At 44.6% G+C, this 24,756-nt stretch overlaps 2 protein-coding genes across 2 annotated transcripts in view; one reads left to right on the forward strand and one right to left on the reverse strand.

Annotated features, from left to right (window-relative positions):
- Nucleotides 1-24,756, reverse strand: part of T265_05661 (hypothetical protein) — a gene marked incomplete at both ends in the record, with an annotated part of 47,918 nt that overhangs the window by 12,033 nt on the left and 11,129 nt on the right. The window lies entirely within an intron of this gene.
- Nucleotides 2,714-13,414, forward strand: T265_05662 (hypothetical protein; the record flags this gene model as incomplete). The annotated part of the gene is given in 6 exon segments (XM_009170727.1): nucleotides 2,714-2,843; nucleotides 2,859-2,962; nucleotides 9,349-9,389; nucleotides 12,349-12,544; nucleotides 12,575-12,741; nucleotides 13,267-13,414. 6 exon segments carry the CDS (start codon nucleotides 2,714-2,716, stop codon nucleotides 13,412-13,414), a joined length of 786 nt encoding a protein of 261 aa, XP_009168991.1.

Here is a 24,756-nt window from a genome sequence, read left to right on the forward strand (position 1 = left end):
AAAGCCGGCAAGCATCCAGGCCAGTCAATCATTCAATCAATTCAGCAAAACCTGATGAGTGTTCATGCACGCCACAGAAGCACGACCGAATGTGATCAGCGCTCAGGCTTTTCATAGAGGCACGATCGATGTTGATGGGGGTTCAGTAACGCCTATCAAACAGCCTGGATCAATGTCAGAAAGTCCCCTCTAAAAGCGTGGGGCCGTTGTAACTTTTGCTCTCGCACTCGCTTGTTCGGAATATAGCGGTTGTGTTCCCTACTGTGAGTCATTTTTCTCCGACAATAGGCACTGGAGCGGGTTAGCAGCAGATACCACAGGTCGGCGAATCAGCAGATATAACAAAGCTCTTCCCCGTTTTTCAAATCAACTGAAACAAGACTCGTGGTTGGGATTGATTCGAAATTGCCAGACAGTAATCATTACACATGGGATGGTTGAAAAATAGCGGGAAAATTACAAGCTTGAAATTGTTGGTTATGAAAAAGCGAAGAAAATCGCTTCAAAATTGTCGTAGAAGTGCAAAAGGTGGTCGCTTGGCAACAAATTCATCGCAGCAGCTTGCATGTCGTAAGTGAGCTAAACAGCCCGCTGTTTTAGGCCTATTTTTAACGGAATAGGGTCTGAAGATGGTGTTCATCTCAAAAAATGTTGCTTTCTAATGAATTTCCGTGTACTTTGAAACTGATTTGCGTTTTGAAGTTTTCGATTTGCTCTACCACATGTTATTTAGGTGGCCCAGTACCAACACTTTTAGGACGAAACGATTCTCTGCGCGGACAACCAGAAGCCAAAACAGATTATGTTATGTCCTGCGTGGTTTGCTAAATGGGAGTCCTTTTTTTCAATAGAGCGGTGCCAACTCACATGAGATCGTCGGTCGACGGGGCCAATCAACGTGTGACTAAGTGATTTCAAGTGAGTAGTTGAGTGACGAGAAATGCGGTGTCTTGTCCAAGTGCCCGTCAAGTACACCGTTCTTCGGTTGATGTCAGAGCTCGGCTAGAAATTGACTGGGTCAAATTGCCCAAGACAAGATAGTCGCGCGGTGTTCCCTGGCTTTTCCGCATAAACGGTTTCCGATCGGAGCACAAAGTTGCGATTGGAACAAGTTGAACGACACAAAAAATCAAAAGGGGCCAGGGAGTGCGTTTCTGTAAAACGTTACCGCCTTGTTATCACAGAAATCAACGCATCTGTGCAGTTTGTCTTTTATCATTACGGGTGATAGGAAGAAGGCCTCCGTTGCGCAGTTATTTACGAGAATAAAAGCCAAGTAAACAGTTACAGACTATTGGGCAGGGAAGCAAAGCTTGTTTATAAAAACTGGATATCCATCTTCTTCTTAAACGCGACCTCCTAAAATTTCTTGGATATTCATTGATCGTTGCTCAAATCCAAGCAAACGCTACAAAGCGACTCCACATATTCCGTAATAGATCTCACTCTTCAAGGCGGATTTACGAGAAAGCATACTACTTGCATGCCTTCCCCATCAGTAGTATCACCGTTACGCAGGTAGTATCATTTCCTCGAAAATCTTGGCTTTAGACTTTAGTTGGTTGGTAGTAAGCTATCGTTTACGGCCGACCCAGTGAATGTCGACCGCTTAGAAACGCGATCCGGTTTTTCCATAACGAAGGCTTGAATGCATAAAGAGCCGACGTTGGCTACAGATGAAGCATTCCAAAATGTGCATCCCAGGAACTCCGTAACTCAAAAAGCCACGAACGACGCAACTGCACCAACCCAAAAAAAACAAACGAATATACATGTTGATCTGACGATTGAAAAGTCCGCAAAATAACACAAAGTTTCGCGCGAGAAGAATGAACAAATTTTAGTTCACTTGCGTTAAACAAAAAATTCCTCCGGAACGGAAAATTAAGCATAGTTTTAAAATGTCAGTTTCAGGTGTTGTGAGAGTTGTACCGGGTATGTACGCTTTAATTTCCACTTTACCTAGTTAAGCAAAGTCACCTAGTTGGATGATGGTGTCCAAATTGATCAAGTGGGATGCTGAGAACGTAGTATCCTGGTATCTGTTTATGATTGTCCATGCCAAGGCAGATTATGAAGCTGAAAGCCGTGTGAAGTAGCTGAATCCTCATTTACTTTGCCCTGAGCGGCCATCAGCTGAAAGGGCCAAAAGATGAAGAGATGGTTTAGTTCTAATGCTCTTGTCCGATGATCCAATATCCGAAGGAAAACAGTGACAGTGAATGATGGCTTGGTGGTCCATACTACTCACACGGTTCAAACATTGAGGATGAGTAGTAGCCACCTCACTACGGTCACAGAGAGTCACTTTTGTCAAAATTCGTTGGCTCAAAGTTCCGAAAAATCTGGAGTGTTGGAACATTTAATCCCAGAAATCTATGTGAACTAAAACGTACATAAAAAACGACCTGAGTTGGTGGAGATCCGCACCAGAGGTTTTGGCAGTGACCTTGAACAAGGAGGACCAAAAGTAATATGGCCTACAGGGCGGACATTCGTGGATTCAATGTACTTCTCACATCTGAAGAATAAAGTTTAAACCACTGGACAATGTGCAATGGTGAATTCTTAACTTTTGAGTGGAACCCCATCATGAAATATGGGTTGATACGGTTGGACAGTTTCAATGAATGCACATATCGGACAACAATGGAGGGAACTCTACTAACAATGAAAGGAAGAATGTCCTCACTGCGGAGTTATTTACTAGAAAATGCCAGCTGAACAGCTACAGACTAGTGGACAGGGAAGCAAAAGTCTCATATGCATCTTGTTGACAAAACTGAATATCCATCTACTCCTTGAACGCGTCTTCCTAAACTTTCCCGGATATTCATTGACTAGTACTTAGTTGCAAGTAAATGATACAGAGCGACTCCACAAATTCCGTAAGAGATCTCACTTTTCAATAGACGAGAAGCGGGTTTGCGAGAAAAAATACTACTCGCATACCTCCCCATTAGTGTATCATCGTTAAACCAAGAAGCAGCCTTTGTTGCTGTTATTAACTGCTGTTCCCAGTCCAGTACCTTAGTGTCGGATAAAGACTGGCCAGCGAGAAACACAACTGCCTTAGTCCCAACAGTTACAAGGAGCGTCGCGTCATTTAAAGCGCACTTTCGACCTTGATCTAGACTGTCCAATCAGGAATGCTTGAACGGTTATCATCGTCGGCCGTGCTTATGTGTCACGTGTGAACACTCATCATTGTCGGCCGTCGCTAAATCGATCGATTCCCCTATCAGCAGCTTCCTTACTGCGATTCTAGTGAAGTTTGAATGTCTCAGTAGAGCATTCTCGCATTATTTTCGGGAATTTGACCTTCCTGACAGTAGTTGCGTTCGATGAATCATGCATCCCTGGGTGCAAATGACCTCGATCAATTAGATGACTAAATAATAATTTTCTTATCACTCGCCAATTATAAAATCACAGGAGGGTGACCGTTGAAGCGCAATTCCGCTTCATCATCAAACGGTATCTCTAGAGAAAATTGAGCATCTGGTTTTTGAAAGAGAATCCCAGTAAGCCATGAGGTGCAAGTTCATCTCATGCCTAACGTGCGATTATCACCAGGCTTTGGTTTGTCTACCTCAAGTGGAACATACATTTTAGAAAAACCCGGTAGATATTACGCACAGACATGAAAGCCCTCATGAATGGAACCAAAATGTACAATCTACCTATTATCCTTGTGACATTCGTTGTGAGAGTACCGCTCATACGAGCTTAAAGATAGTCCTCGGACAATGACTCTGACAAACCGTCGGAATTAATGAACTATGACGTCTGAAATGTAGCTTGCTGAGACCGAAAAAGTGATGTTGACAACATGGAGAGTTATATCATAAGGTGTGCGATAGAAGCGAATGATTCAGAGTCTGTTTTGAGTTGTCACCTTTCAGTCCCCTGAAACCACCTGAGTTATTGGTTGAAATGCGCCATTGTGTTAGCGAAATACACTCATTTGCAAACAAATTAGGCTTTTAAAAGAAACTCCCCTGAATCACTTGTTTATGATGTTTCCAAGCAAGGAAATGTACTGTCTCATGTTTCATTTGGTAGGACATTCGATAAATCGCGCTACATGTATAGACGTAATACACTACTCATAAGGTTGCTGACAGCCCACGACCGGTTTCGCCCTTCTTAGGGCTCATAAGGTAGGCACAGTCTCCGCCTACCTCATGTTCTGCTTGAACCCAAATTGTACAAAATTAGCGAAATACACTCATTTGCAAAACAATTTGTTTTTCCGGGGGACTCACCGGGTATCCCGCTGAATCTCTCGTTTATGATGTGTTGATACCACAGACCTTAGTACCCAGTGTCGCAAGTATTATAGCCTACTGAGTATATCAAGCTTGGATATTTCACTCGGTGAAATTTGCTGTAGGAGACACTATTAGTGCACTGTTGTTGATGGCCATAATACAGTTTAGGAGGTATATGAACTTAGAAAGTTTTTACTATGGTTGACAGTGGTGGGTTGCAACACGTATAAAAATAAATGCAACGCGAAATGTGGAGCAAGTCAACAGAGGAACTTATCGTCTGTGAAAGTCTGGACGGCGGGAACATGTTTTCTCCACAGTATGGCTGCTACACGTGTTCCATAATTGTCCGTGGATTTGTGTCCTAGGTTGACATCCTGGTCCCTGCGCGCGCGCGAGTCTGTGTGTCCTGACTGGGTTCGGCAACGTGAACGCGTTAGCACATGAGAAGTCGCTACACTCACTAAACGATACAGATAATCGATGTCCGATGAGTCACCTTAATGTGACGTGGTTTGCGAGTATGAAAAAAGACAAGTCTCGTGATCCAGTGAGCGTGTGTGAGCTGAACGGTCAAATATGTGGGTGACTGGGTAGCTACAACACTGCCTTGTTCAAAATGTGGCCAAATTCTCTCCTGCAAGTCTAAAGCCAACGACGTTTGTTAACGCCATTTATAACTGTCTTGTCCCACCAAACACACTCAGTTACAAACCATTCTTCGCTTGACGAAATCTCTCGCTTATAAAGTTTTTCAACTGATTGTGGTGCCTAAAAGTCCACCATCGCAGTGCATTTTATAAAAGGGCCTCAATCATTAGATTGCAGTTACTAAAGAACCTTCGGCATCACCGTTCTGTTCCGGATTGATCGGGTTTGAGCTGTCCCCCAGTTTCCACCAATCATAAAACAGTTTGGCTTTAACGGAGAGGTCGACCAATCGTGAGCCCCCAAGTGGCTTACAACAGCCTTGACAGTAGTTACCCCTCCGGTTGCTTTTTGTTTTCCCCGTGTTTTTTGGCTGTCTCTTATGATTAAGTCAAGTGCTAACCTATCTTTTCGTCGAAACGCAGCCCACCTGTGTCACCCGGTGCATTTTCCTGTATTTATCTGCTGACCTTATCACATTCTGGCAACTACTTTGTGTCCGTGACGATGTTTGTACTCACTGAACCAGATAAATGACCTTGACATATAACCACGAAAACCGGCAGGACAAAGCCGCCATCTTGTTTGGTATTTCTATGATACTTTGCAGGAGAATTTCGCGATGACTGATCATTGTATAGATCTGGACTCATGGTTTGACGTAACTCGAGAGGATGAGGTAAAATATGCATACGATTCGTAGAGCTCTCGTTAGGACGTCAGCTGCGCGCGACAGTTTGTGAGTTCGGTTGCCTGCGTGCGTCGACCTACAAGGTGAATGCTCCTTTGTCTCTAAAGGACAGGTTTCACAGAAGACCGCCCAACCAGTGTCTCACTCAAGGGGGCTAGGCGAATTTGCAGTTCCTGTTCACCAAATGTGACTGAAACGAAGGCGCGATACTGCGTTTCTGCAATTGTCGATGAGTAGTTCCGCGAAAATTACGAACCCACCGTTTGTTGTCTTCAAATCAGGTCGCTATGCCACAAGTTTGGTAACCAGATAACTTTTGGATTACCAAAAATTCCGGGTCACTTAGCAGTCCGTTTTCGACTCTAAGCGCTCCAAAAACTGGCCATCTGTGAAATTGTTTTAATTCGTTTGATAACAAAACAGGAAATTCAGGATATTTATTTGTTGACAAAACCCTGTTTTGTTCAAGCTCTTCAAGGTCGAATATTCCTGGACCCAGGGAAATGAAGTTTTCGTAGAGAAGAGGTAGTCATTCGTGGAAGGACCCCTCAAGCGATCTGGGTGCAAAACGGCGTTTTTCATCTAGAACGGTTTAACAAAATAGAAGGGTTTTCACGGTCAAAATTGTTGCCTGTTCCTCATTCTGAGTGAAGCCTTTGTCCCGATTTCACACACGTGTAACACTACCAGACAAAAAACGCCACGTTCCAAGCGAGTGATTTTGTTATCTTAAAAACTGTCTTTCCCTGGGAAGCTCAGTGACTTTTTACCTCGTTCCATATGGACGAACGAAAGACGAAGAGTTAAACTGAGCGCCGAGATGTGATTGAAGTTGGCGGCTTCTTATAGGAAGAAAAAACGGAGAGATTGATTTTGAAAACGACGCATCTTGTTTGGTGTCTTGCCACGACCGCGATGAATAATCTGTGAAATTTGCATCAGATCATCCATCGAAAAGTTCATTGAAACTAGAAGGGGACACATTTCCACCTATTTTCATGCGCTTAACCTCTTCATGCCTCGTCATTAGAAAACCCAAAAATGCTCATAAGCTGCAACAGAATCTCTGAACGCCACTATTTGCATTTTTTCACAAATAACCTGTGAGAGTGCGTATTTCTGTCCATGGTCTTAACCCTGACACGTCAAAAGATGCCGCCAATCAACACAAACCGCAGAAGATCATCGATTTGCTTAGTTCCGCTTCAGTGAGCACCGTTCAGTGTGCTTCACTATGTTGGTTAGAGCACTTTTCCGTCTTCATCGATCTATAACGTGAACAATTCAACCGTCGATGTGGACAGTGCACATGTCTGATGCCATTAATAAGATCAATAATAAAACCAATCATACGCTCGTTTACCAACCACTTTGCGAGTTTTTTTACCAGTTTGAGCTCTTACGGTTGAATCACACTTTAGTAGTCTGTGGGCATTTGCGAATATTAATGGTAATTTTGTCCTGTAAGTGAAGCCACTCCAAGCGGCGGATACAGACCAATCACATTACTCAGTCAGATGTCCAGAGTTCCAACCCCGGTGCGCTCTGCTGGTGAGCGAAACTCGATTCCAGCGCTTCTCCGTTTGGTGTGTAAGAAAAGATGGGCCAGAACACCGGGATGATTGTTCACACGATCATGATGTGAACGCAACTTCTACGCTAAAAATAAGTACAAACACGGTACATTTAACTAGCTCATAGGAAGGATAAAAATCACCCGATGAGTGGATCATGCCTCTGAGAGGTCATCAGTCAGGGAACGTGACCGCATGGTGTGGCTCCTATGCGTGAAGAATCTAAGTTAGACTCACCGATGATGAGCTGCCCGGTCTTTCATCAAAGATTAGCTTCACTTACAGACAAGTGATATAGAAATCATGATTTCATGATTAAAGTGGTCGATATTATCTGGTATCAGACATGCCTGGTTCTTGGGACGCTCCTAATTAGTATAGTCCCGCCAGTGTCATATGGACGTTGACGGATATGTGCACTTGTCCAGGAACGGTAATTTTGGAGTATAGAGAAATCATCTTCCTGGCATTCAACAAAACTGACGAGTTGGTGTAATTCAAATTCCAATGGCTCACGGTTCGCTCACATTACACCTTTGAGACCCACGTTAACCCTAAGTGTTCCGCCAGTGACACTCCGTGTTCCGGGTTGCCAGACTAACACGTTGGCCGCTGTCTGATATATTCTTTCGGTTCTTGACTATAGTATTTCATTCCAAGGAGATCTCTGCAAACGCCTACTCCAGACGTTCTGTAATTTTTGCCCCACCACCCTCTTTGACCGTGTTTTTACAGCACCACAAATCCATATGTGTGGCTTGGTTGGGTCATGTGACTAGTGAATTGCTGACGTTGACCCAGGCTGTCTGGTAGGCGTTTAGTGAACACCCATCAACGTCGATAGTGCTTCTATGACATGCCTGAACGCTGATCACATTCGGTGGTCATGCTTCTCTCGCGTACCTGAACACTCATCGGCTTTCGCTGAATTGATTGGATGATTGACTGGCCTGGATGCCTTCCCATTGAGATTTTGGTGGCGTTTTAGGGTCTCAGTAGGTTCCGGGCGTTCTGGGGTTATTTTCAGGAATCTGACAATCCCGATAGCGTGCCACCGCAGTGTGACTCAGAAACACGAGTGTTCACCGTTTAACAGCCAGTTGGATTTTCTTGAATGAATTTCACCGCATCGTGCTAACTATTACCTTTTGTGGTTTCTGGGCCCAGTTGAACCCAAAGCCCATCGTCCTACGTATCATTTGGTGTCTAATCATATGTGAATTGCGGATGAAACCGAGTTGGAATGAGACCACTTTACTTTCACAAAAACACCGAATGACACAGTATTCTCTCCCGTAACGCAACGAACCGTTTCATCGGTAACTAACCATGACGGTTCGGTGAATACACTTGGGCCTCTGGAGCGATTTCAAACCACTGTGTTTGCCTGTGAGAAATTTAAACATTTTTTATTACACAGAACCTGTTCACTGCCCCAACTGAAGTCGAAAGCTGTACTGTGATCTAACTGAGTTGCAACATTAGTAGAAGTGCGCTTTCCACCACCGCACCTCGAAGCTGACACCCATTCCTTTGTCCAACTGGATTCAATGGTTTTGATCATCCTGAAATAAGTCTATTCACAAAAGTTGAGCGGTTTTGCGAACTTGTTGTAATTTCCGGATGTCTGAGGGGACCAAACTCGACGCCTTCTATTCAGCAAAAAAGGGTTGTGTGTCATTTGATTCCGAGTGACTTCCAAGCAGCATAACTGGATGGAATACAGCACCATCGATCCTCTAAACACGCAGACAAAGTCTCGGGCGGATTAGTTTTACCGGTAAAATTTCTAGGTAGGTTAGCAGTTCTTCAATCAACCTGCCCATTTTAAAAACCATACTGGGCCTCGTGAAAGCAGTTCCGGTTGATATTCTTCGGTGTAGAACTTTTCTAGTTTAATTACACTTTCGTCAAACAGGAACCAGAGTTTTTTGTTTGGCCATTTCGCTTGAATAAAAAGTAAATGTGGAAAAGAGCCTCTTTGCTAGCGAGTCGATCCAATGAGCTTGGCATTGAGCGACATGTATTTTGGGGGGGGGACACTTTCCGCAGAGGAAGAGATCCCCGCCCCCCAACTAACACACCCATTTGCACAACAATTTGGTTTTGACGCTAGACTTACTTGGAACTCAGCTAAATCAATGTTTTTTTCTCAACAAAGCGTGAAGACCATTACGAACAAGAGATTCCGGTGGGTTCCAGGTGAGCCAACCTTCACAAAAAAACTGGTATGCAAATAAGTAGACTTCGTTAATTTCGTGCAACTTGGGTCCAAGTGGATCGAATCGTTCAGCTGCCTAACTGCGATGCCACCCGAAGGTTGCACGAGGGCTGGGATACTGCCATGCTGCACAAGCCTAGGCAGGGGATGTCGAGAGGCGGGATTCGGGTTCGAACCACGCACCTTCCGATTAGTAAATTCGCCCTCTAACAACTTTAGCCACTTCAACCCGGTTCAAGTGGAACATAAGGTTGACGGAAACTCGGGAACTGCACCTACCCAATGAGCCCCAAGAAGGGCGAAACCGGTCGTGGGCAGTCGAAGAGTATTCAGCAAACTTATGAATCGTGTATTAGGTCCGCGAAAAATCCGCAAATGCTTTTCTGCTGTGTAAAATGCCACATAGGACACCGTATATCCATATTCGCGAAGTTTGATTTAATTTTACCCAAGTCTTGTTCTAATCTCTTCTTGGAAAGTAACATGTATATAAGGCCATTTTCGGAAAGCAGCATGGACTAGCTTGAGGTCGCATCGTACTTTTTAAATGCTTTACTGAGTTTGCGTGTACCAGCTTGGAAACACATGTGTTTGAACAAGGCCTACCTAAAATAGTAACTAAGTCGCAGTTATGTTGGAGAAAGAAAGCATCAAAACCGAGAGATTCAGCTGGGTTCCAGGTGAGTCTCTCGAAAAACCAAATTAGTTTGAAAATGAGTGTATATTCGCAAATTTCGTGCAATTTGGTTTCAAGGTTGACGGAAACTCGGGGACTGCGCCTACCTGATGAGCCTAAAGCAGAAGGACGAAACCGATCATGGGCTGTGGAGGAGTTTTCAGCAACCTTAAGAGTAGTACATTACAAAATATACCGGTTTTACAGGTTTTTGAAACTTCAGATGAACTAAAAGTACTTGGGAAGCAAACTTATTTCAAACTCCCTGGGAACCATGGGTTTGGAAACACCCAGTTCATAAAAAAAACATACCAAACTTTACTCCAAAACAGAAAAAACAAATATCTCGTAAAATGTTCATTCGGTTGAGTTGATTCAACATCTCACTAGGTGTTTTAACCGTGTCTGTCTGGGATCTTAATCATGAAGAGGGAGAGACAAATACAAGTAATTGGCTTACCGACTTATCGCTTCGCGAAAACCATAATTGCTGGTGTTTCGTATGCGACCAAATTGGTCTGGATTGTGCACTCAGTACGATGATACTTCTAAGGCAATAAGTCACACAAAAGAGGTTGCACTTACGACCGCCCTGATTACCAGAAGTGAGGCTGACTTGTTTGCTCCGGTTGTTTCACGAACCTCTTCTGTTTTTTGTTTGTTCGTTTCAACTTATTGTCAGTTGGATATTCCACAGTTTCGAAAACAAGTTATAAACTAGATTTGTACTGCACTCCTGATCACAACGAGTTTATTTAAAATGGCCAAAAGAACATCGAAATGAGTTTGTCTGATTGCCACAAGGTTTGAAAGTTGATCGAAACATGCCCAGGAATTCACAACAGAGGAATCATCCTGATATGGTATGCTTGCATCTGACGATAAGTGGAACCAGTGGTTTTTGAAAAGCGATGAAACATTGTTCAGAGATCTCCTTCTTGTTGGGAATACATAAGCGGTGCGCCTCTGACGAAACTCAGAGGGCTTCGAACCCGCGACCTTACGACCAGGGATTGAACACTACTTGACTGTTTGGCCCTTTTTACACCAGACTGCACTTGTTACTGCAAAACACGACTGACCGTTTTATATCGCAAGGCATTTGTGTTACTATCTTTCTCTATTCTGTTTCAACCAACTCTGATTGCTGCTATCCTGTTCGCAAATCTTGTAAGTAACTTGCTTTGTCGATCAAGGAAATGATGTGTACATTGTTGACGTCCAGTATTGATCCAACGGCAACGCTTTGACTACAACCGAGGCAGTCGCAATACGTTTTCTAGGCCTGGTACTGTGCCATCAAAAACGACTGGCACGAACGCTCAGTCTGCCTTAGTCATGTGACACGAATCGACCAACCAGGTCGCTCAGCGGACCCCTAGACTGTCTCACGGCGTCCAATTAGGTTCGAATTGGGGTCCTCCGACAACCAATCGTGTGTGTACCCACGTTTATGAATCCAACCTTAGCTTCTTATTTCGTTATTCATACAAGCTGATTGTCAGGCTCGGAAAACAGGTCAACATTTACCTGATCAACGCGCAGAAAACGCATTTGTGTTACCAAGATTCAAACTGGTGCTCGCTGCATTAATGCAGTCTAAACGCATGCTCACACAGGATGACAATTGCTTGGTTTTAGCGTGCCCATTTAGACTGTTTTCAATCGAAATAAAAGCGCCATTTCAAACCGTAACGAAACTTCAAAGCGAATGTTTAACTGGCTGTTCATTGCTGTATTTGAATTACTCAGTCAACGAGAAATTTTGATGCCATTCGCTTGTCCGGATGGCTCGCTACGAAGAGCGTGTGACAAGCCTTCATCTAGATGCAAATGATTACGTGTAGGCCAACAGCATCTGGGCTGATTATTTAATGAAATGGTTCTGTCCATCTTTGGTTGTTGTGCTTTGGAGCAACGTGAGCTTACCTCGAAATCAATCCAACGAGTTACACACAAACGGGTGTGCGAGTATCTGTAGGCGAACTAAGCAAGACTCGCTCGGAGTAAAACAAATTTTCGTGCGCACCCAAACGAGCACCAGCGATTTCCTGGCTAAAAGTATGAGAACTGGGGCGATATGGCTCAGGGCGCGATTCACTATCCGGAAGATTCATGGTTCAAACCTGACCTCTACCCCCATCCCAGCCCTCCTGCTTCCTTTGGGAGGCATGACAGTTAGGTACCGAAAGGGTGCTGCCCCAGTTGAATGATGATGAGTTTGAGAACTTCGCTATTCGGCTGTAACTGACCTTTCACCATAGATTGGCTTCACTTGGTGGAAGAAAGAAGGCCTTTGCTGCGGAGTTATTTATTAGGAAATGCCAAGTGAACAGTTACGGGCTATTGAACAGGGAAGCGAAACTCTCATATGCATCTTGCTTGCAAAAACTGAATATCCGTCTTCTTTTTGAACGCGTCTTCCTGGACTTTCCTGGAAATTCATTCACTCAAATGCAAGTAAATACGACCTCGCAAATTCCGTAATAGATCTCACTTTACAAGAGACGCGAAGCGGATTTACGAGAGAACGCACTACTCGCATGCCCCATCAGTAGCATCCACCGATACACTGGTAGTTCCGGTGACGCATCTCATAAGATCAAAGCAAGTTCAAAATTCGTGCAAGTCGTCTTTGACGGCATGTGTCCGGTCACGTGACTGTGTTGGAACTGCTTTGACTGCGGTCAAGCGGCGCCTGTCGATCAATATCTTTGACTATGGGGCACTCTGCAGACTAAATAAAACCCCTCGCTTGGGTTGATCATGTGACCACTTTCAAAGATATATGAGATGATCGAACTTTTGGTGGCACTAATTCCGGCAGAAGAGGTTGCTGAGTATTTTGCTGTCAGTTTGCCGTGTTGTGACCAGCTACAAGCAAGAAAAAAGTTATGCACACCAGTGTGGTCTTGTAGAGGTCACTCATCAGATCACGCTTCACAAACACTCAGACTACGCGATAATTCCTGCTCCAGTTGCAACCGACACTGCAAATTCTCATCCATTTTTGTTGACTCGGCTACCGCTTGCGTAACGCGCCAGGCTTATGAACTTCAACACATCAAGTCAAGTTGTATTCATGTTCGTGCAAGCATCAAACACGAAGGGACACCCCTCTCTCCACACCGCACACAATAAATAGGCATACAACCAAGCTCAACCCACACTGACGCCCACAGGACAAAAAGTCAACAGAGCTCCGCAAGTCTCCACGGACAACTACGGAACACGTGTAGCAGCTATACTGCAGAGAAGATACGTCCCGCGTCCGGAACTTCACTCAGGAACCCTCAAACGATAAGTCACTTTTTGGATTATTCCATTTAACGGGGAGCCCAGCCATTCGCTTGACATACTCCTCACTGAATGCACCGCCAAAAGGCCTCTCTCTATTTTGTGTCCAACGATGCAAAAGGGCTTGTCCTTTTTTCTGAGGGATCACTTGACCCATGCCAAAATACCTTTGTCACTAGAATTGTTCCACCTGGATGTAACCTTGATACCAACAGGACAAACCAAGATTAGTGCATACATTGATGCGGACAACAATCTTTCCATTTTCCACCAGTCAGCTGCGTCTGTCGGGATTTTATCCAGAAACGGAGTTAACTCACACACATGACGTAATCAACCTGAGCCGAGAGATTGCGACTTTTTACACAGAATATAAACTATGGTATTCGTAAACACGAATCGAACGTGACCTTGACAAAGGATACCAAACGTCACTCAAAATGACAAGGTAGGACTACCGTACCGTGTGGGATTTCGTTTGATTTATAACCCGATATCTGGCGGATTGCAAAACCGCAAAAGGCGATGTTAGTTAAAACCTAAAGAAAGTTAAAGAAAGATTTTTCATCCGATAAAGTGTCACATTTCGAAAGATTCACACGAAAATGCATTCCTACTAGGCAGACAGAATGGGGATCCTGTCTTCAAATCGGGGCTCTTGCTGTTCGCTCATTTCGTCTGCTCTCGAGCAATCTGTAAATCGCTTTTCAAGAATCACTGCAAATTACTGTTGTGTTGACACTGATTTTTAGATCAACGAATGGAGTCGTCAAGGCAGTTGGCACTCGAAGAACTGGTAAACACATGACCTCGGGACCAAGGAATATGGTTGGCTGGGTCGAGGGATGGAGGCTGATATATCCCATCTGAGTTTGAGCCAAGCACAACGCTGCTCAGCCACTTGTGACCGAGCCTTGTTCACTCTGCTTGGCGGGAGGTCTCAGATTCAAGTTTTGTGAGCAGCGCCCAATGAGGATGAAGCAGTTGTCCAGCTCTTATTGGCTCTTCAGTATAGATTGGCTTCACTTAAAGGACTGAATATCTATTGGAAATCACAGAATCTCTTCATACTACCAACAGTTAGGTAGTTTAAATCAAGGCCATGTTTGTATCAAGACCACAAAAGTACGTGGTGGGGCGGTAGTCTTATGTCGCGAAAGATGCCCATTTCGAATGTCATGCCTCGAACCTGTCTTTCATTCCGTTGAACCTGAATATTCGGTCTCACCGTGATAGTTCATTGCCTGATTTGGTCCGTCGGACTATTTCCGCTTGTCTTCCGTGTACAGTACAGTTAATGCCCGTCCCAAAAGACAGAGTTCAATCAGTCGTGCAAGCTGGGGCATAGTGAGTATTCTGGTTACGACACATCTGGACGGCAACGTACACCTTGCCTGTTGCCCTCATTCACACCTGGTCGTGTTTCGATCCCCTTTCCTTCTACAGGAGGAATTTCAAGACAGCTAAAGGCACAAACCCACTGATAGGAAGGTCCGTGGTTCGAACCCAACCCAGGCATCTAGACTGCCACTGCATAAGTTTGGGTAATCTGTCAGTAACACAGCCCTCGGTCTTCCTTGGAAATTGCCCAGCAGAAGCACCCTTGCGGTGCCTAACTGCCATGCCACCCGAAGGTTACACGAGGGCTGGGATACTGCCACGCGTTACCCAAGCCTAGACAGGGGAAGTCGAGAGGCGGAGGTCGGGTTCGAACCATGGACCCTTCGGTCAACAAATTCGCGCTCTAACAACTTGGGTCATTTTCCTTTGGGTGGCGTGATCACCAGACATAGAAAGGATATTACAGCTCAACGGTTTTCTTCTTATTGTATATATGTGTGTAGAGTCTGCTCACAAAAAATGTTTCTTCTACACTGGACGAGTTGCTTCCCTATAGTAGAACCTTCCAGCAACGTGCGGCATCTTGGTCCTGTTTTAAAAGCATTTATTGTTCTAGGCGTAATACACTACTCATAAGGCTGCTAAAAACTCTTCGAAGGCCCATGACCGGTTTTGCCCTTCTTGGGGTTCATCAGATAATCGCCGTCCCGTCAACCTTATGTTCTGTTTCTACTTTATAGCAAAAAAGTGTGAGCATGACTGATCTTCTGGATACTTTACACACCATAAGACAATAAGACAACAGTCGACGGCCTCCAGATGGATTCTGACATGATATACGTGAAAAGATGGCTTCTGAATGGGCCCTTTCGTCATATCCCATGTTTGCAGTGCGGTACAGAAGCAACAGTGGAAGTAAAAAGTATGACAGTTGCAAAAGAACGTTCGATTTTGGATATGCCGGGGTAAACAAGAGAACCCCTTAGCTGGGTGTCGAATCCACACATGGAAACCAAGCAGATGTATTCTATTCTCGATTCCGATGCATCAATCGATATGGCTCAAATGAACCGCAAGTGATTAACGCTCTAGAGGGAAGGCTTAAATCGATCGTACCAAAAAACGGGACAAATGACTGACTGCAAGGTCGGCGCAAGTAAATTGCACATCATTGTGAAACAGCGTGTCAATCAATAACGGGAGGCTGCTCTGCATTCTGGAGATGAATTGTTCAGCGTCGTAGACATTCATGTGGCACGATGGCCTTCATTTTGTCGAAGCATCCTAAAGATGAGCTCCCGTGCTGAGTGCCGTCACAAACAGCCTGGATACGGGTATTTTTCTTCAAATTTTTTGGAAAAAGCAAACTTACCCTTGGTAGCGCGGAATCGATCCCAACACTCAGACAAAATCTGCTCTGATATTGATTAGCGGATGCTATTTTCGCCGGAATTGGTGCATGACAAAAGTTTTCTTATGCTGGAAATCTATCCGTTTATTTGTGGGATCGATACACACAAACATAGTTGGTATTATTCCCGTCGGATGAAACTGCCCCCAGCTTAAATCGGTTTGTCAGATATCGATTCATCGGTTGCGAAGGATGGAAACGTGCAAGGGGAGGTCAAACAATGATTCGGCAGCGAACTGTGAAATTCATTATCAGCAAACTCGGCTGCACTGGTCATTGCCGTCTACCTGGTTGGGGACCCCGAGACGGGCCATATCCATGGTTAAAGACATTGTCAGACATGGCCCAGTCGCTCCCTTCATAGCGCTCGTGCATCCAAGTTACTGCCTTCAATGCATAGCTCCCTTTCCACCCCCCCCCCCATCGAAAATCCACTGACAGGCACCAGTTTATCAATCGCCGCCTCCAGTGCGCAACTACCTACCCCACCTTCGCAAATCATCGGTGGACGAGACTGTGGCAGCTACAACCGCTGTACCACAAGTACAGGGTTCCTGCGGCTGACAGTGATGATGATTCCTGAAGATTAAACCAAAATAGCTCAAAAGTCAGAAAACCGGCATTCATATCCATGTTTTTTTTAAACTAGCTAACAAATTCGACTGTGTAATCGACGGTAATCACCTCTGTACCGAGGGCATTTCTTACCGTTCCCCAGCATCGACAAGAGAAACAAGTGCTTCGTGGACGGACGGTAAACTGGGACGAATGACACTTGGATGAATTAGCAGTCACGTGACTGGCTTGCGGTAACTTGGTTCCGATGTGTTGAAGGAAAACTTGTTCTTATGTGGCCAGATGAAATATCCTCGGTGGGATTGGTTTCGAGCCACAGACCTTTCGGTCAGTAATTTCGAGCACACGTATAGTTGTATATGTTTACTAAACTAAAGTGTCTGTCTTGCGGGGGTATATTAGGAACCCAACTTTAGCCGTCAACATTTTATCAGAACCAAGTTTTTCTTCTGAGCAGTGTCTCTCCTTTGAGTGATTGGTGATCAAAAGCAATCTTTATGCAGCTGAGTAATTTTCTGATTTCCTAACTAGTCAAACAGAGACGTTTCTCCACTCTTTATGTATACGACCTCTGTAGAAGCTCACAAATGCACCAAAGCGGATTGGAATTCAGCGTCACGTGATGATCGATCACGGAAGCACCCTGAACTTCACTGGAGATTCCTTCTGCCCGGTAGTTGATCTCTTAACAGTTTGATTAAGAGTGGCTGAACAACAATGTGATTGAATGGTTGAGTGGTTGAATGGCTCGGTGAGTGAGAAGTGCTCACATGGGGTCAGTCTGAAGCGCGCCATTTGCTATTTACAATTTTTTTTTATCAAAAAACAATATTGCATTTGCTCTAATTTACCTACAGGATTACGAGTTGAGTGTGATGTTTGATAAAAACGAATCCGTGATTTGGGAACCCGGTGTCTGTTGGATTGTGTTGAATGCTTCATGTTGACATGCTCTTAACTCTCGAGGACGTTTTGGCGATTGGCCTACGGGTACTTCATCGGAATAGGCATTGTTGGGAGGGAGGGTGTTCTTCATCCCCAACCAACTGTCTCAACATAGAAGGAGCATCGGCCGAATGGGGACTGATTCCATCAGATAAAAAGCATTTTCTCTGGAAAAAGACCGTTTCAGTCTGCCTCACGTGTTTCGTTTTTTTTTCGAGGGAAACATTTATGACAGACCAGGTTGGGAAGTGAGAAAGTGAGGAATCTAGCAAGTGGGCTTTTGTCGTTGAAACCGGAAACGCGTTTGCTCGATCGCCAAAATGCGTGAGTGAATTTTGAGTGGTAATAAATTCTTGATTCACCAACGTCCGGTGTGGAAACGTCTTGTGAAGGGACTTGTTCGTTGGTCCGTGTGTGTGTGTGTGTGTATCCACCTTCATGTTTGCCTAACCTAAGGTGTTGTTGTAAACAGTTTAACTCTTCAAAATTCAACCTGTCGGGATGTTTCTACCCCATAGAATTGTGTTCACGGTGGAAAAAGAGGGGTGTGAGTTTACGCAAGTAATAACCGCTATAGTAAGCGAATCACACAAGTGTATACGACGAAGCCGAATAACTGTGAGCAGTAAACTGCAACCGCCCTTGTAATACACTACTCATAAGGTTGCTGAAAACGCCTCGACAGCTGAATTGTCCTGTATTCATTACAATTAACGGGTACACCCATGACGGATGTGCAAAATGGTTCCCTGTACAGATGAGATCCCGCCAAGCATGTACTGTTAGCTATTGGTGATTTGGATCTCCGGAAACCCAAAGTCACTCTGTGTGTTTGGAGCTGCTAGCCTTAGAACACACTCGTTATCTCCAAGAAGAGATGTCGCATACAGGTCTGTGCAAGCCTGGTGCAGGTTGGGTGTTTGCACGTGGCAAGAGATGATCAGCGTTAATCGGAGAGTTTTCAGCGACCTTATGAGTAGTTTCCTTTATGCAAATATACTGCGATGTCTCGAATACCGTACCAATTGAAACATGAGGCGGCCCGTGTGTAGCACATTCAGTTGTAAACTATCATAAACGAGAGATTCAGCTGAGTCTCTCGTGAAAACCAAATTGATTTGCGAATGAGTGTGTTTCTCGAAATCAGCCCAATTAAGATTCAAGTAGGACATCAGGTTTACGAAAACTTGGGGACTGCACTTACCTGATGAGCTCCAAAAAGGGCAAAACTGGTCGTGAGTCGTCCAAGAGTTTTCAGCAACCTTTTAAGTAGTGTGTTACGTCTATACATGCGTCGCGATATCTCGAATATCGTCCCAACTGAAGTATGAGGCGGTGTGGTGCAGTACATTCCCTTGCTTAGAACAACATCATAAACAAGATATTCAGCTGATTTCCAGGTCAGACTCTCGTAAAAAGCCGAATTTGTTCGCAAAAGAGTGTATTCCCCTGATGTAATCCTCCCTTTCGGTTTGAAAGTGCATATCTGTTTTTTTCCGGTTTTGTTCTACTCCCTTGGCCTGTTGGTTTTTCACGTTCAGGATTAGAAGTTGTCGTCCTTTGTNTCCTTTTTTTTTTCGTAGTGGACCCCCACCATAAATTGGGGGAGGGGGGGGGAAATCCAACAGAATTTAGCTCTAAGGTTTACACACATGATTTTTCGGTAGATCGTCACAAAAAGTGTCAGGATTGCAAAACATTAACTAAGAGGACAGTAAGCGTACCATGACTTCGTCATCCGCATCACTGCTGGTGACCCCAGAAGAGGACACTAACTTTTCAAAGCGGCTCACGGTTAAAAGTGGACTGGAATGATCCGAGAGCCACTAGGCTTAAACAAGACCTGCATGCTAAATCTAACCGCTGGACAGTGGCCTCTGGTGTAGGACTGCAATAGCAGTGTACTTTTTTCAATGGACTAGTTGTTACACTTGCTCCAACCCTGGAGGACCACGTGATCTGACCACGTGGTGTTAGAAGTCCTGCGAGTGTCACATACATACTCTCGAGTACAGCTCGGCGAATGATGGACATACTTAAGCCTTCACATAGCGGCAAAGTCCAGTCTCTTCATGACGTAGAAAATGTAGTCCTCCAGGAAGTCACAGCACCACTTTCGACCCCTTGTTTCCGCGCATTTCAGGTAGGCTTTGACGACACAGAGTTCCAGTTTTGCTTCTTCACCAGTAACCAAAACGATTCACCGCCATATCTGCTAACTCTACTCAAGCGGTCAGTCTACTCATTTTACGGTAGAACTAGCGATTTGCAATAGACGCATCATCCGTGTGATAGAGTTTGATCGTCCGAAAGACTCGCACCCTTGAGATCCGGCTGTAATTCTGAACGTTTCGGGAGAAATTATTCCCAGGCTTGACTGTGAAACCCCAGGCTGTAGATGCCTTCAGCTGTCCCAAAATGAGAATTGAATCAAGCTTCTAGTTACTTAAAGTAAATTATTGAAAGCTGTTTCTTAGTCCACTTTGAGTAGCTTTCAATGAGTCATTGGTACTGACTACTGAGTGAAATAAGTAGGCTCAGCGGGTAAAATAAATGTCAACCAATATATAAATAAAATAATAATAACTTAAAAGTAACATCTTTTCGGCGCTTAGAAACCAAGCTATCCAAAGGCAACATGAAGCCTGACATACTGGTTGCTCAAACCTAGGCTGGAGCAGTCGAAGTGTCGAAGCCGGATGCGAACCATGGACCTTCCGATCAGTAATTTCGTGCCTTGACCGCTGAGTTATCCCAGGCAGGCCTTCACAGGTCACTGATAGAGCGGTCATACCATACCAGTGAAAGGAAGAATGCCTTCCCTGTGGATTTGTTTATTAGGGAAACACCAACTGGACAGTTACAGACTATTGGATATGGAAGCAAAACTCTAATATGCAAAACTCTAATATGTTTACAAATCTGAATATCCATCTTCTCCTTGAACGAGTCTTCCTAAACTTTTCCGTTACTCAAATTTAAGCAGGTGCTACAAAGCGACTCCACTAATTCCATAATAGATCTCACTTTTCAAGAGACGCGAAGCGGATTCACGAGAGAACATACTACTCGCATGTCTCATCTCGTAGTATTACCGTCACATCAGTCTGGAACCATCCTACGTAGGTGGGCGTCAACTTGAAACCGGATAGCACCTAACTGGACGACACACCCATAGGTCTTTTCTGGTAGAACTTAGCTTCAGTTTTCTCAGACCCATTCCGTTTTCAATATTCAAACGTATGATTTAATCTCTGGTTCGCGTAATGTAGGACCACAGTAGATGCACACATCCTGCAAGCTAAATTCACCGCCTCCAAAGAGTTTCACCTAGGATCTAGCGTCACTGGCAGCGATCGAAACTCAACTACCAGTAACAGTCACGTATGCTTCCATTAACGTAAAGTTTCCAGAAAAAACCTGACAATTCGAACCAACCCTGCTGGCCTTGCAAATCCGATGACTCAGCCTGTTTTTAAGTCAATTTTGAAACATAATTCACCATCCACACTATCCACTCAGAAAAATGACTGTTGGACAAGGAGAACACTCTTGCGCCTCCTTCCTCGGGAATGATATATCTTTTCGTTTTAAAAGGGGTTTGAACACTAACTTGACTTGTTACACATGCCATTACCTCATAAAAGTGTACAGGTAAGACGTAAAAGGTTAAAGCAATTTTGTTGGTCACTGGTTGAAAGTGTAGTTCGTTTGCTTTCGCTATTGATTCTATTGGTGAAGTCCCAGCTGATTGTGGGCGCAAAGCTAACAGTAAATCGATAATTCAAATTTAGGCGCAGGCTCACAATCCCAGGATTCCGGGGCCGTTTTCCCTAATTTAGTTGCCATGTTTCCAAGCGGTGTTTCGCATCACAATGCAAGACGACCGTTGTACAACTATCTTTTTTCCAAAAAAATCCACAGCATTCTCCGGTTTAGCAACGATTCATTTGTTTCCGGTCGAAGTGGGGAAAAAATCGCTCAAAAAACAATATAAAAAGCTGCCAAAGTGGTAGTGGTCTGACCAACAGTGTGGATAACATCGTTAGCCCAATATGGTTGGGATGGGTATCAAAAACTACTCTATTCGCCCTGAGGGTGTATTTGCAATCCGCGCTCGATCGATCACTGCGGACGGACGCTGTAAACAGAAACTCTGCATACCCTCAGGATAAGGACAATCGTATGATAATTGACCAATTTGAACAAAAAACAATAGTTCAATTACGGCGAAATGACCAGTGATTGTGAATGTGGATTGGAGTACGCAGTTCACTCCTAACTTGTGCTATCCGGTGAAATCTCCAGGACTGAAAAGTGCTTGCCCGTGAAGCACACCAGCCAGGGACTGTAACCAAGCCGCTTCGTTTTCCTAAAGTTCTTCCCAAGACTCCCACCAAACTATAAGTAGTCTGCTGAATTTTTCAGCAACTTTAGGAGTAGTATAATGCACTGACTCACCTGGCTCCCAGGTGTATTTATGGTATGTAGATGAGTGTGTTAGCCTAATTTTGAGCTCAAATAATATATAAAGCTGACAGAAACTGGGGGACTGCGTCCAGTGGGGCTGTCAAAAAGTTTTCAGCAGCCTTGTGAGTAGTGTGCTACGTTTATACGACTGGGTTACTCATAATGCTGGCAAGCCGCTCTTGTCCGAAGACTTTAGACATCAACAAAAATTCGTGCTGGAGATACTTGTAACTCACGGTACCGAGGATCCATAACGAAGACGTAACAACAATACGGCATTGCTCGTCTTTTAATCACACAGTTATTTTACCTGCAAAACGAACTCTTCATCCAGCTCTCAAAACCTCCCGATACTATCATCAAGGTTTCCATGACGTTTCCTCACTAGCTTTGGGTACAACCTTTGTTATTTTTTATAAAATCAGCCAAAACTTTGCTCATTAAAAACTCGGTCAAAGAAATGGGTGCTTGTCATTATTCCAAACAGAGTAACAATGAAGTCCCAGTGAGTTAAACTGAATGAACATAACCGTGGCGAATCGATGGGACCAATCAGAGTCCACCAGCATCATGACCTTGGATTGTCGGATTTTATGCGTCCAAACGATCGATATCGAGCCCTTCAAGCCACCTAGTCATAGTGTGGACGATACAGCGGGCATGGTCAATAGTAGTGCTCAAACGACATAAGTGGACCACACGAATCATGCGATATTTAGAGCATGGATGCTAGCGCACTAGGTATTCGGTTGCGTTTCATAACGGTGAGCAGGTCAGCGTGGGCCACAATCCTAATATGTGGTCAGAAGTTATCCTGTAAATGTCGACCTCCGGTTAACGGTAGTTGGCTGGCTGTTTATTTTTCCAATGTGAGTATCAAACACTGAAATAAATAGTCCGGAGTTTCTTGAAGAAAATGAGACACCTTTTCTTTCGGGGCTCCCTTTAGTTTCCATCTGATGTGTGCAAATTAGCGAGCACTATTCGTTGGTATTCTTTTAGACTCTGTCATATCTTCCAATTCACCAATCTGTTGTATCTGACTGCTGACCCGCTCCAGCGCCTGGTGCCAAAAAAGACCCACAGAAAGGAACACAACAGTTATGGTCCGAACAAGTGAGTGCGAGTGTGAGTGCGTGCGAGTGCGTAAGTACAACGGTCTCAAGCTGTTTATTGGAGGACACTGTCTGAACTTGGTCCAACGGTGACGCACGCAGTCTGGATTTGGTACGAGGCTGTGACGCGCTGCATATTGCGGGGGCGTTGCCTGACCTTGATCAACGCTGGCTCGCGTTGTCTGGATTTGATACAAGGCTGTGACGCGCTGCATATTGAGGGGGCGTTGTCTGTCTGGTCAACCTCTAGCGGAGATTAGAGTCTCGGTAGATTTCGGCCATTCAGCGGTTGATTTCAGGAATCTGGCCTTCCTGATGGATACATCCCAGTTTTTTGGTTGACACACACTAAGCCTACCGAGCAACCTGACGGACCGCTCTGAGTGGCCGTTTTTTAGTGGAGGTTAGATTCACGGATGCGCATTAGTGTTGACAGCGCTCTCTCTCTCCCCATCGGTCTACGCACAATGATCGAAGGGAATCAATAGTTCAAATCCAGTAAGATAATCCTAGGCGTAGTGAATATTGATCAATGTCATATTGTCCCTATGCTCTCCCATTGGCTTTCAAGATCAGACCTGATCTACCAGTCCATGGATGTTATGGCCAGTCCCCAAGAGACCTGCAACAGCAATGGTGATGTCTTTGTCTGTATCGATCGTTTTTAAATAGACGCGGGCGTGAATTGCACCAGCTGCACTTTTTTTGAAACCTGAAACAGGTTCTACTCATTTTGAAACGGGTTAACGTCTGGTGTTACTGAGGCCTCATGTGGGCTTGCAATCTGTGTTTGTCTGTATGCAACACCCCTCATGCCCCTTCGATATAAGGACGAATCAGTTTACAAACAACTTACTGCTGTAGACCTTAAAGACTGCGTGCCGCAAATCAACGCGCAAGCTACTTGACTAGACAACTATACAATCAGAAGCCGAAACAAGTGAGGCAGTATACTGTATTGTATACTACTATATACTCTATACTACTACTTACGGCCCACTAGTTGTTTGCACTGATCTGGTTGAAGTACAGAGCCCTCATTACAAACCCTGTTGTTTATTGGATGTAATGCCGGGTTCCCGAAGCGCCTTACGAAACAGATCGAGAACGACTAACTGACGGTTCTGACTCTCAGTGACTGAGTTCCTCAGTAGGCCAGGACTTCGAACTACAGTGGCTGCGGTCTGATCACGTTTCATTTTGATGAGAGAAATATAGAGGTTAAAAACGAAAGGCACAAGGTCTCCCGTTTCTGACCACAGTGGATTGGGTACCGCACTCAGAAAAGTGTCTGAAACGGTCATGTCTATCCCGTAAATCTTCTCCTCCACAAGCTGTTACATGCGTAGGAGTGTGACCTAATGAACTGCGTCAGTGAACTTAGCGAATATACATTCATTTGCGAACTAAGTTGGTTTTTCGAGAGACTCATCTGGAACCCACCTGAATCTCTCGTTTGTGATGTTCTCAGGCAACTGAATGTGCTGCACCAGGCCGCCTCATGTTTCAGTCGCTAC

The sequence above is a fragment of the Opisthorchis viverrini genome (genome assembly GCF_000715545.1).
Source record: "Opisthorchis viverrini unplaced genomic scaffold opera_v5_111, whole genome shotgun sequence".
Lineage (NCBI taxonomy): Eukaryota > Metazoa > Platyhelminthes > Trematoda > Opisthorchiida > Opisthorchiidae > Opisthorchis > Opisthorchis viverrini.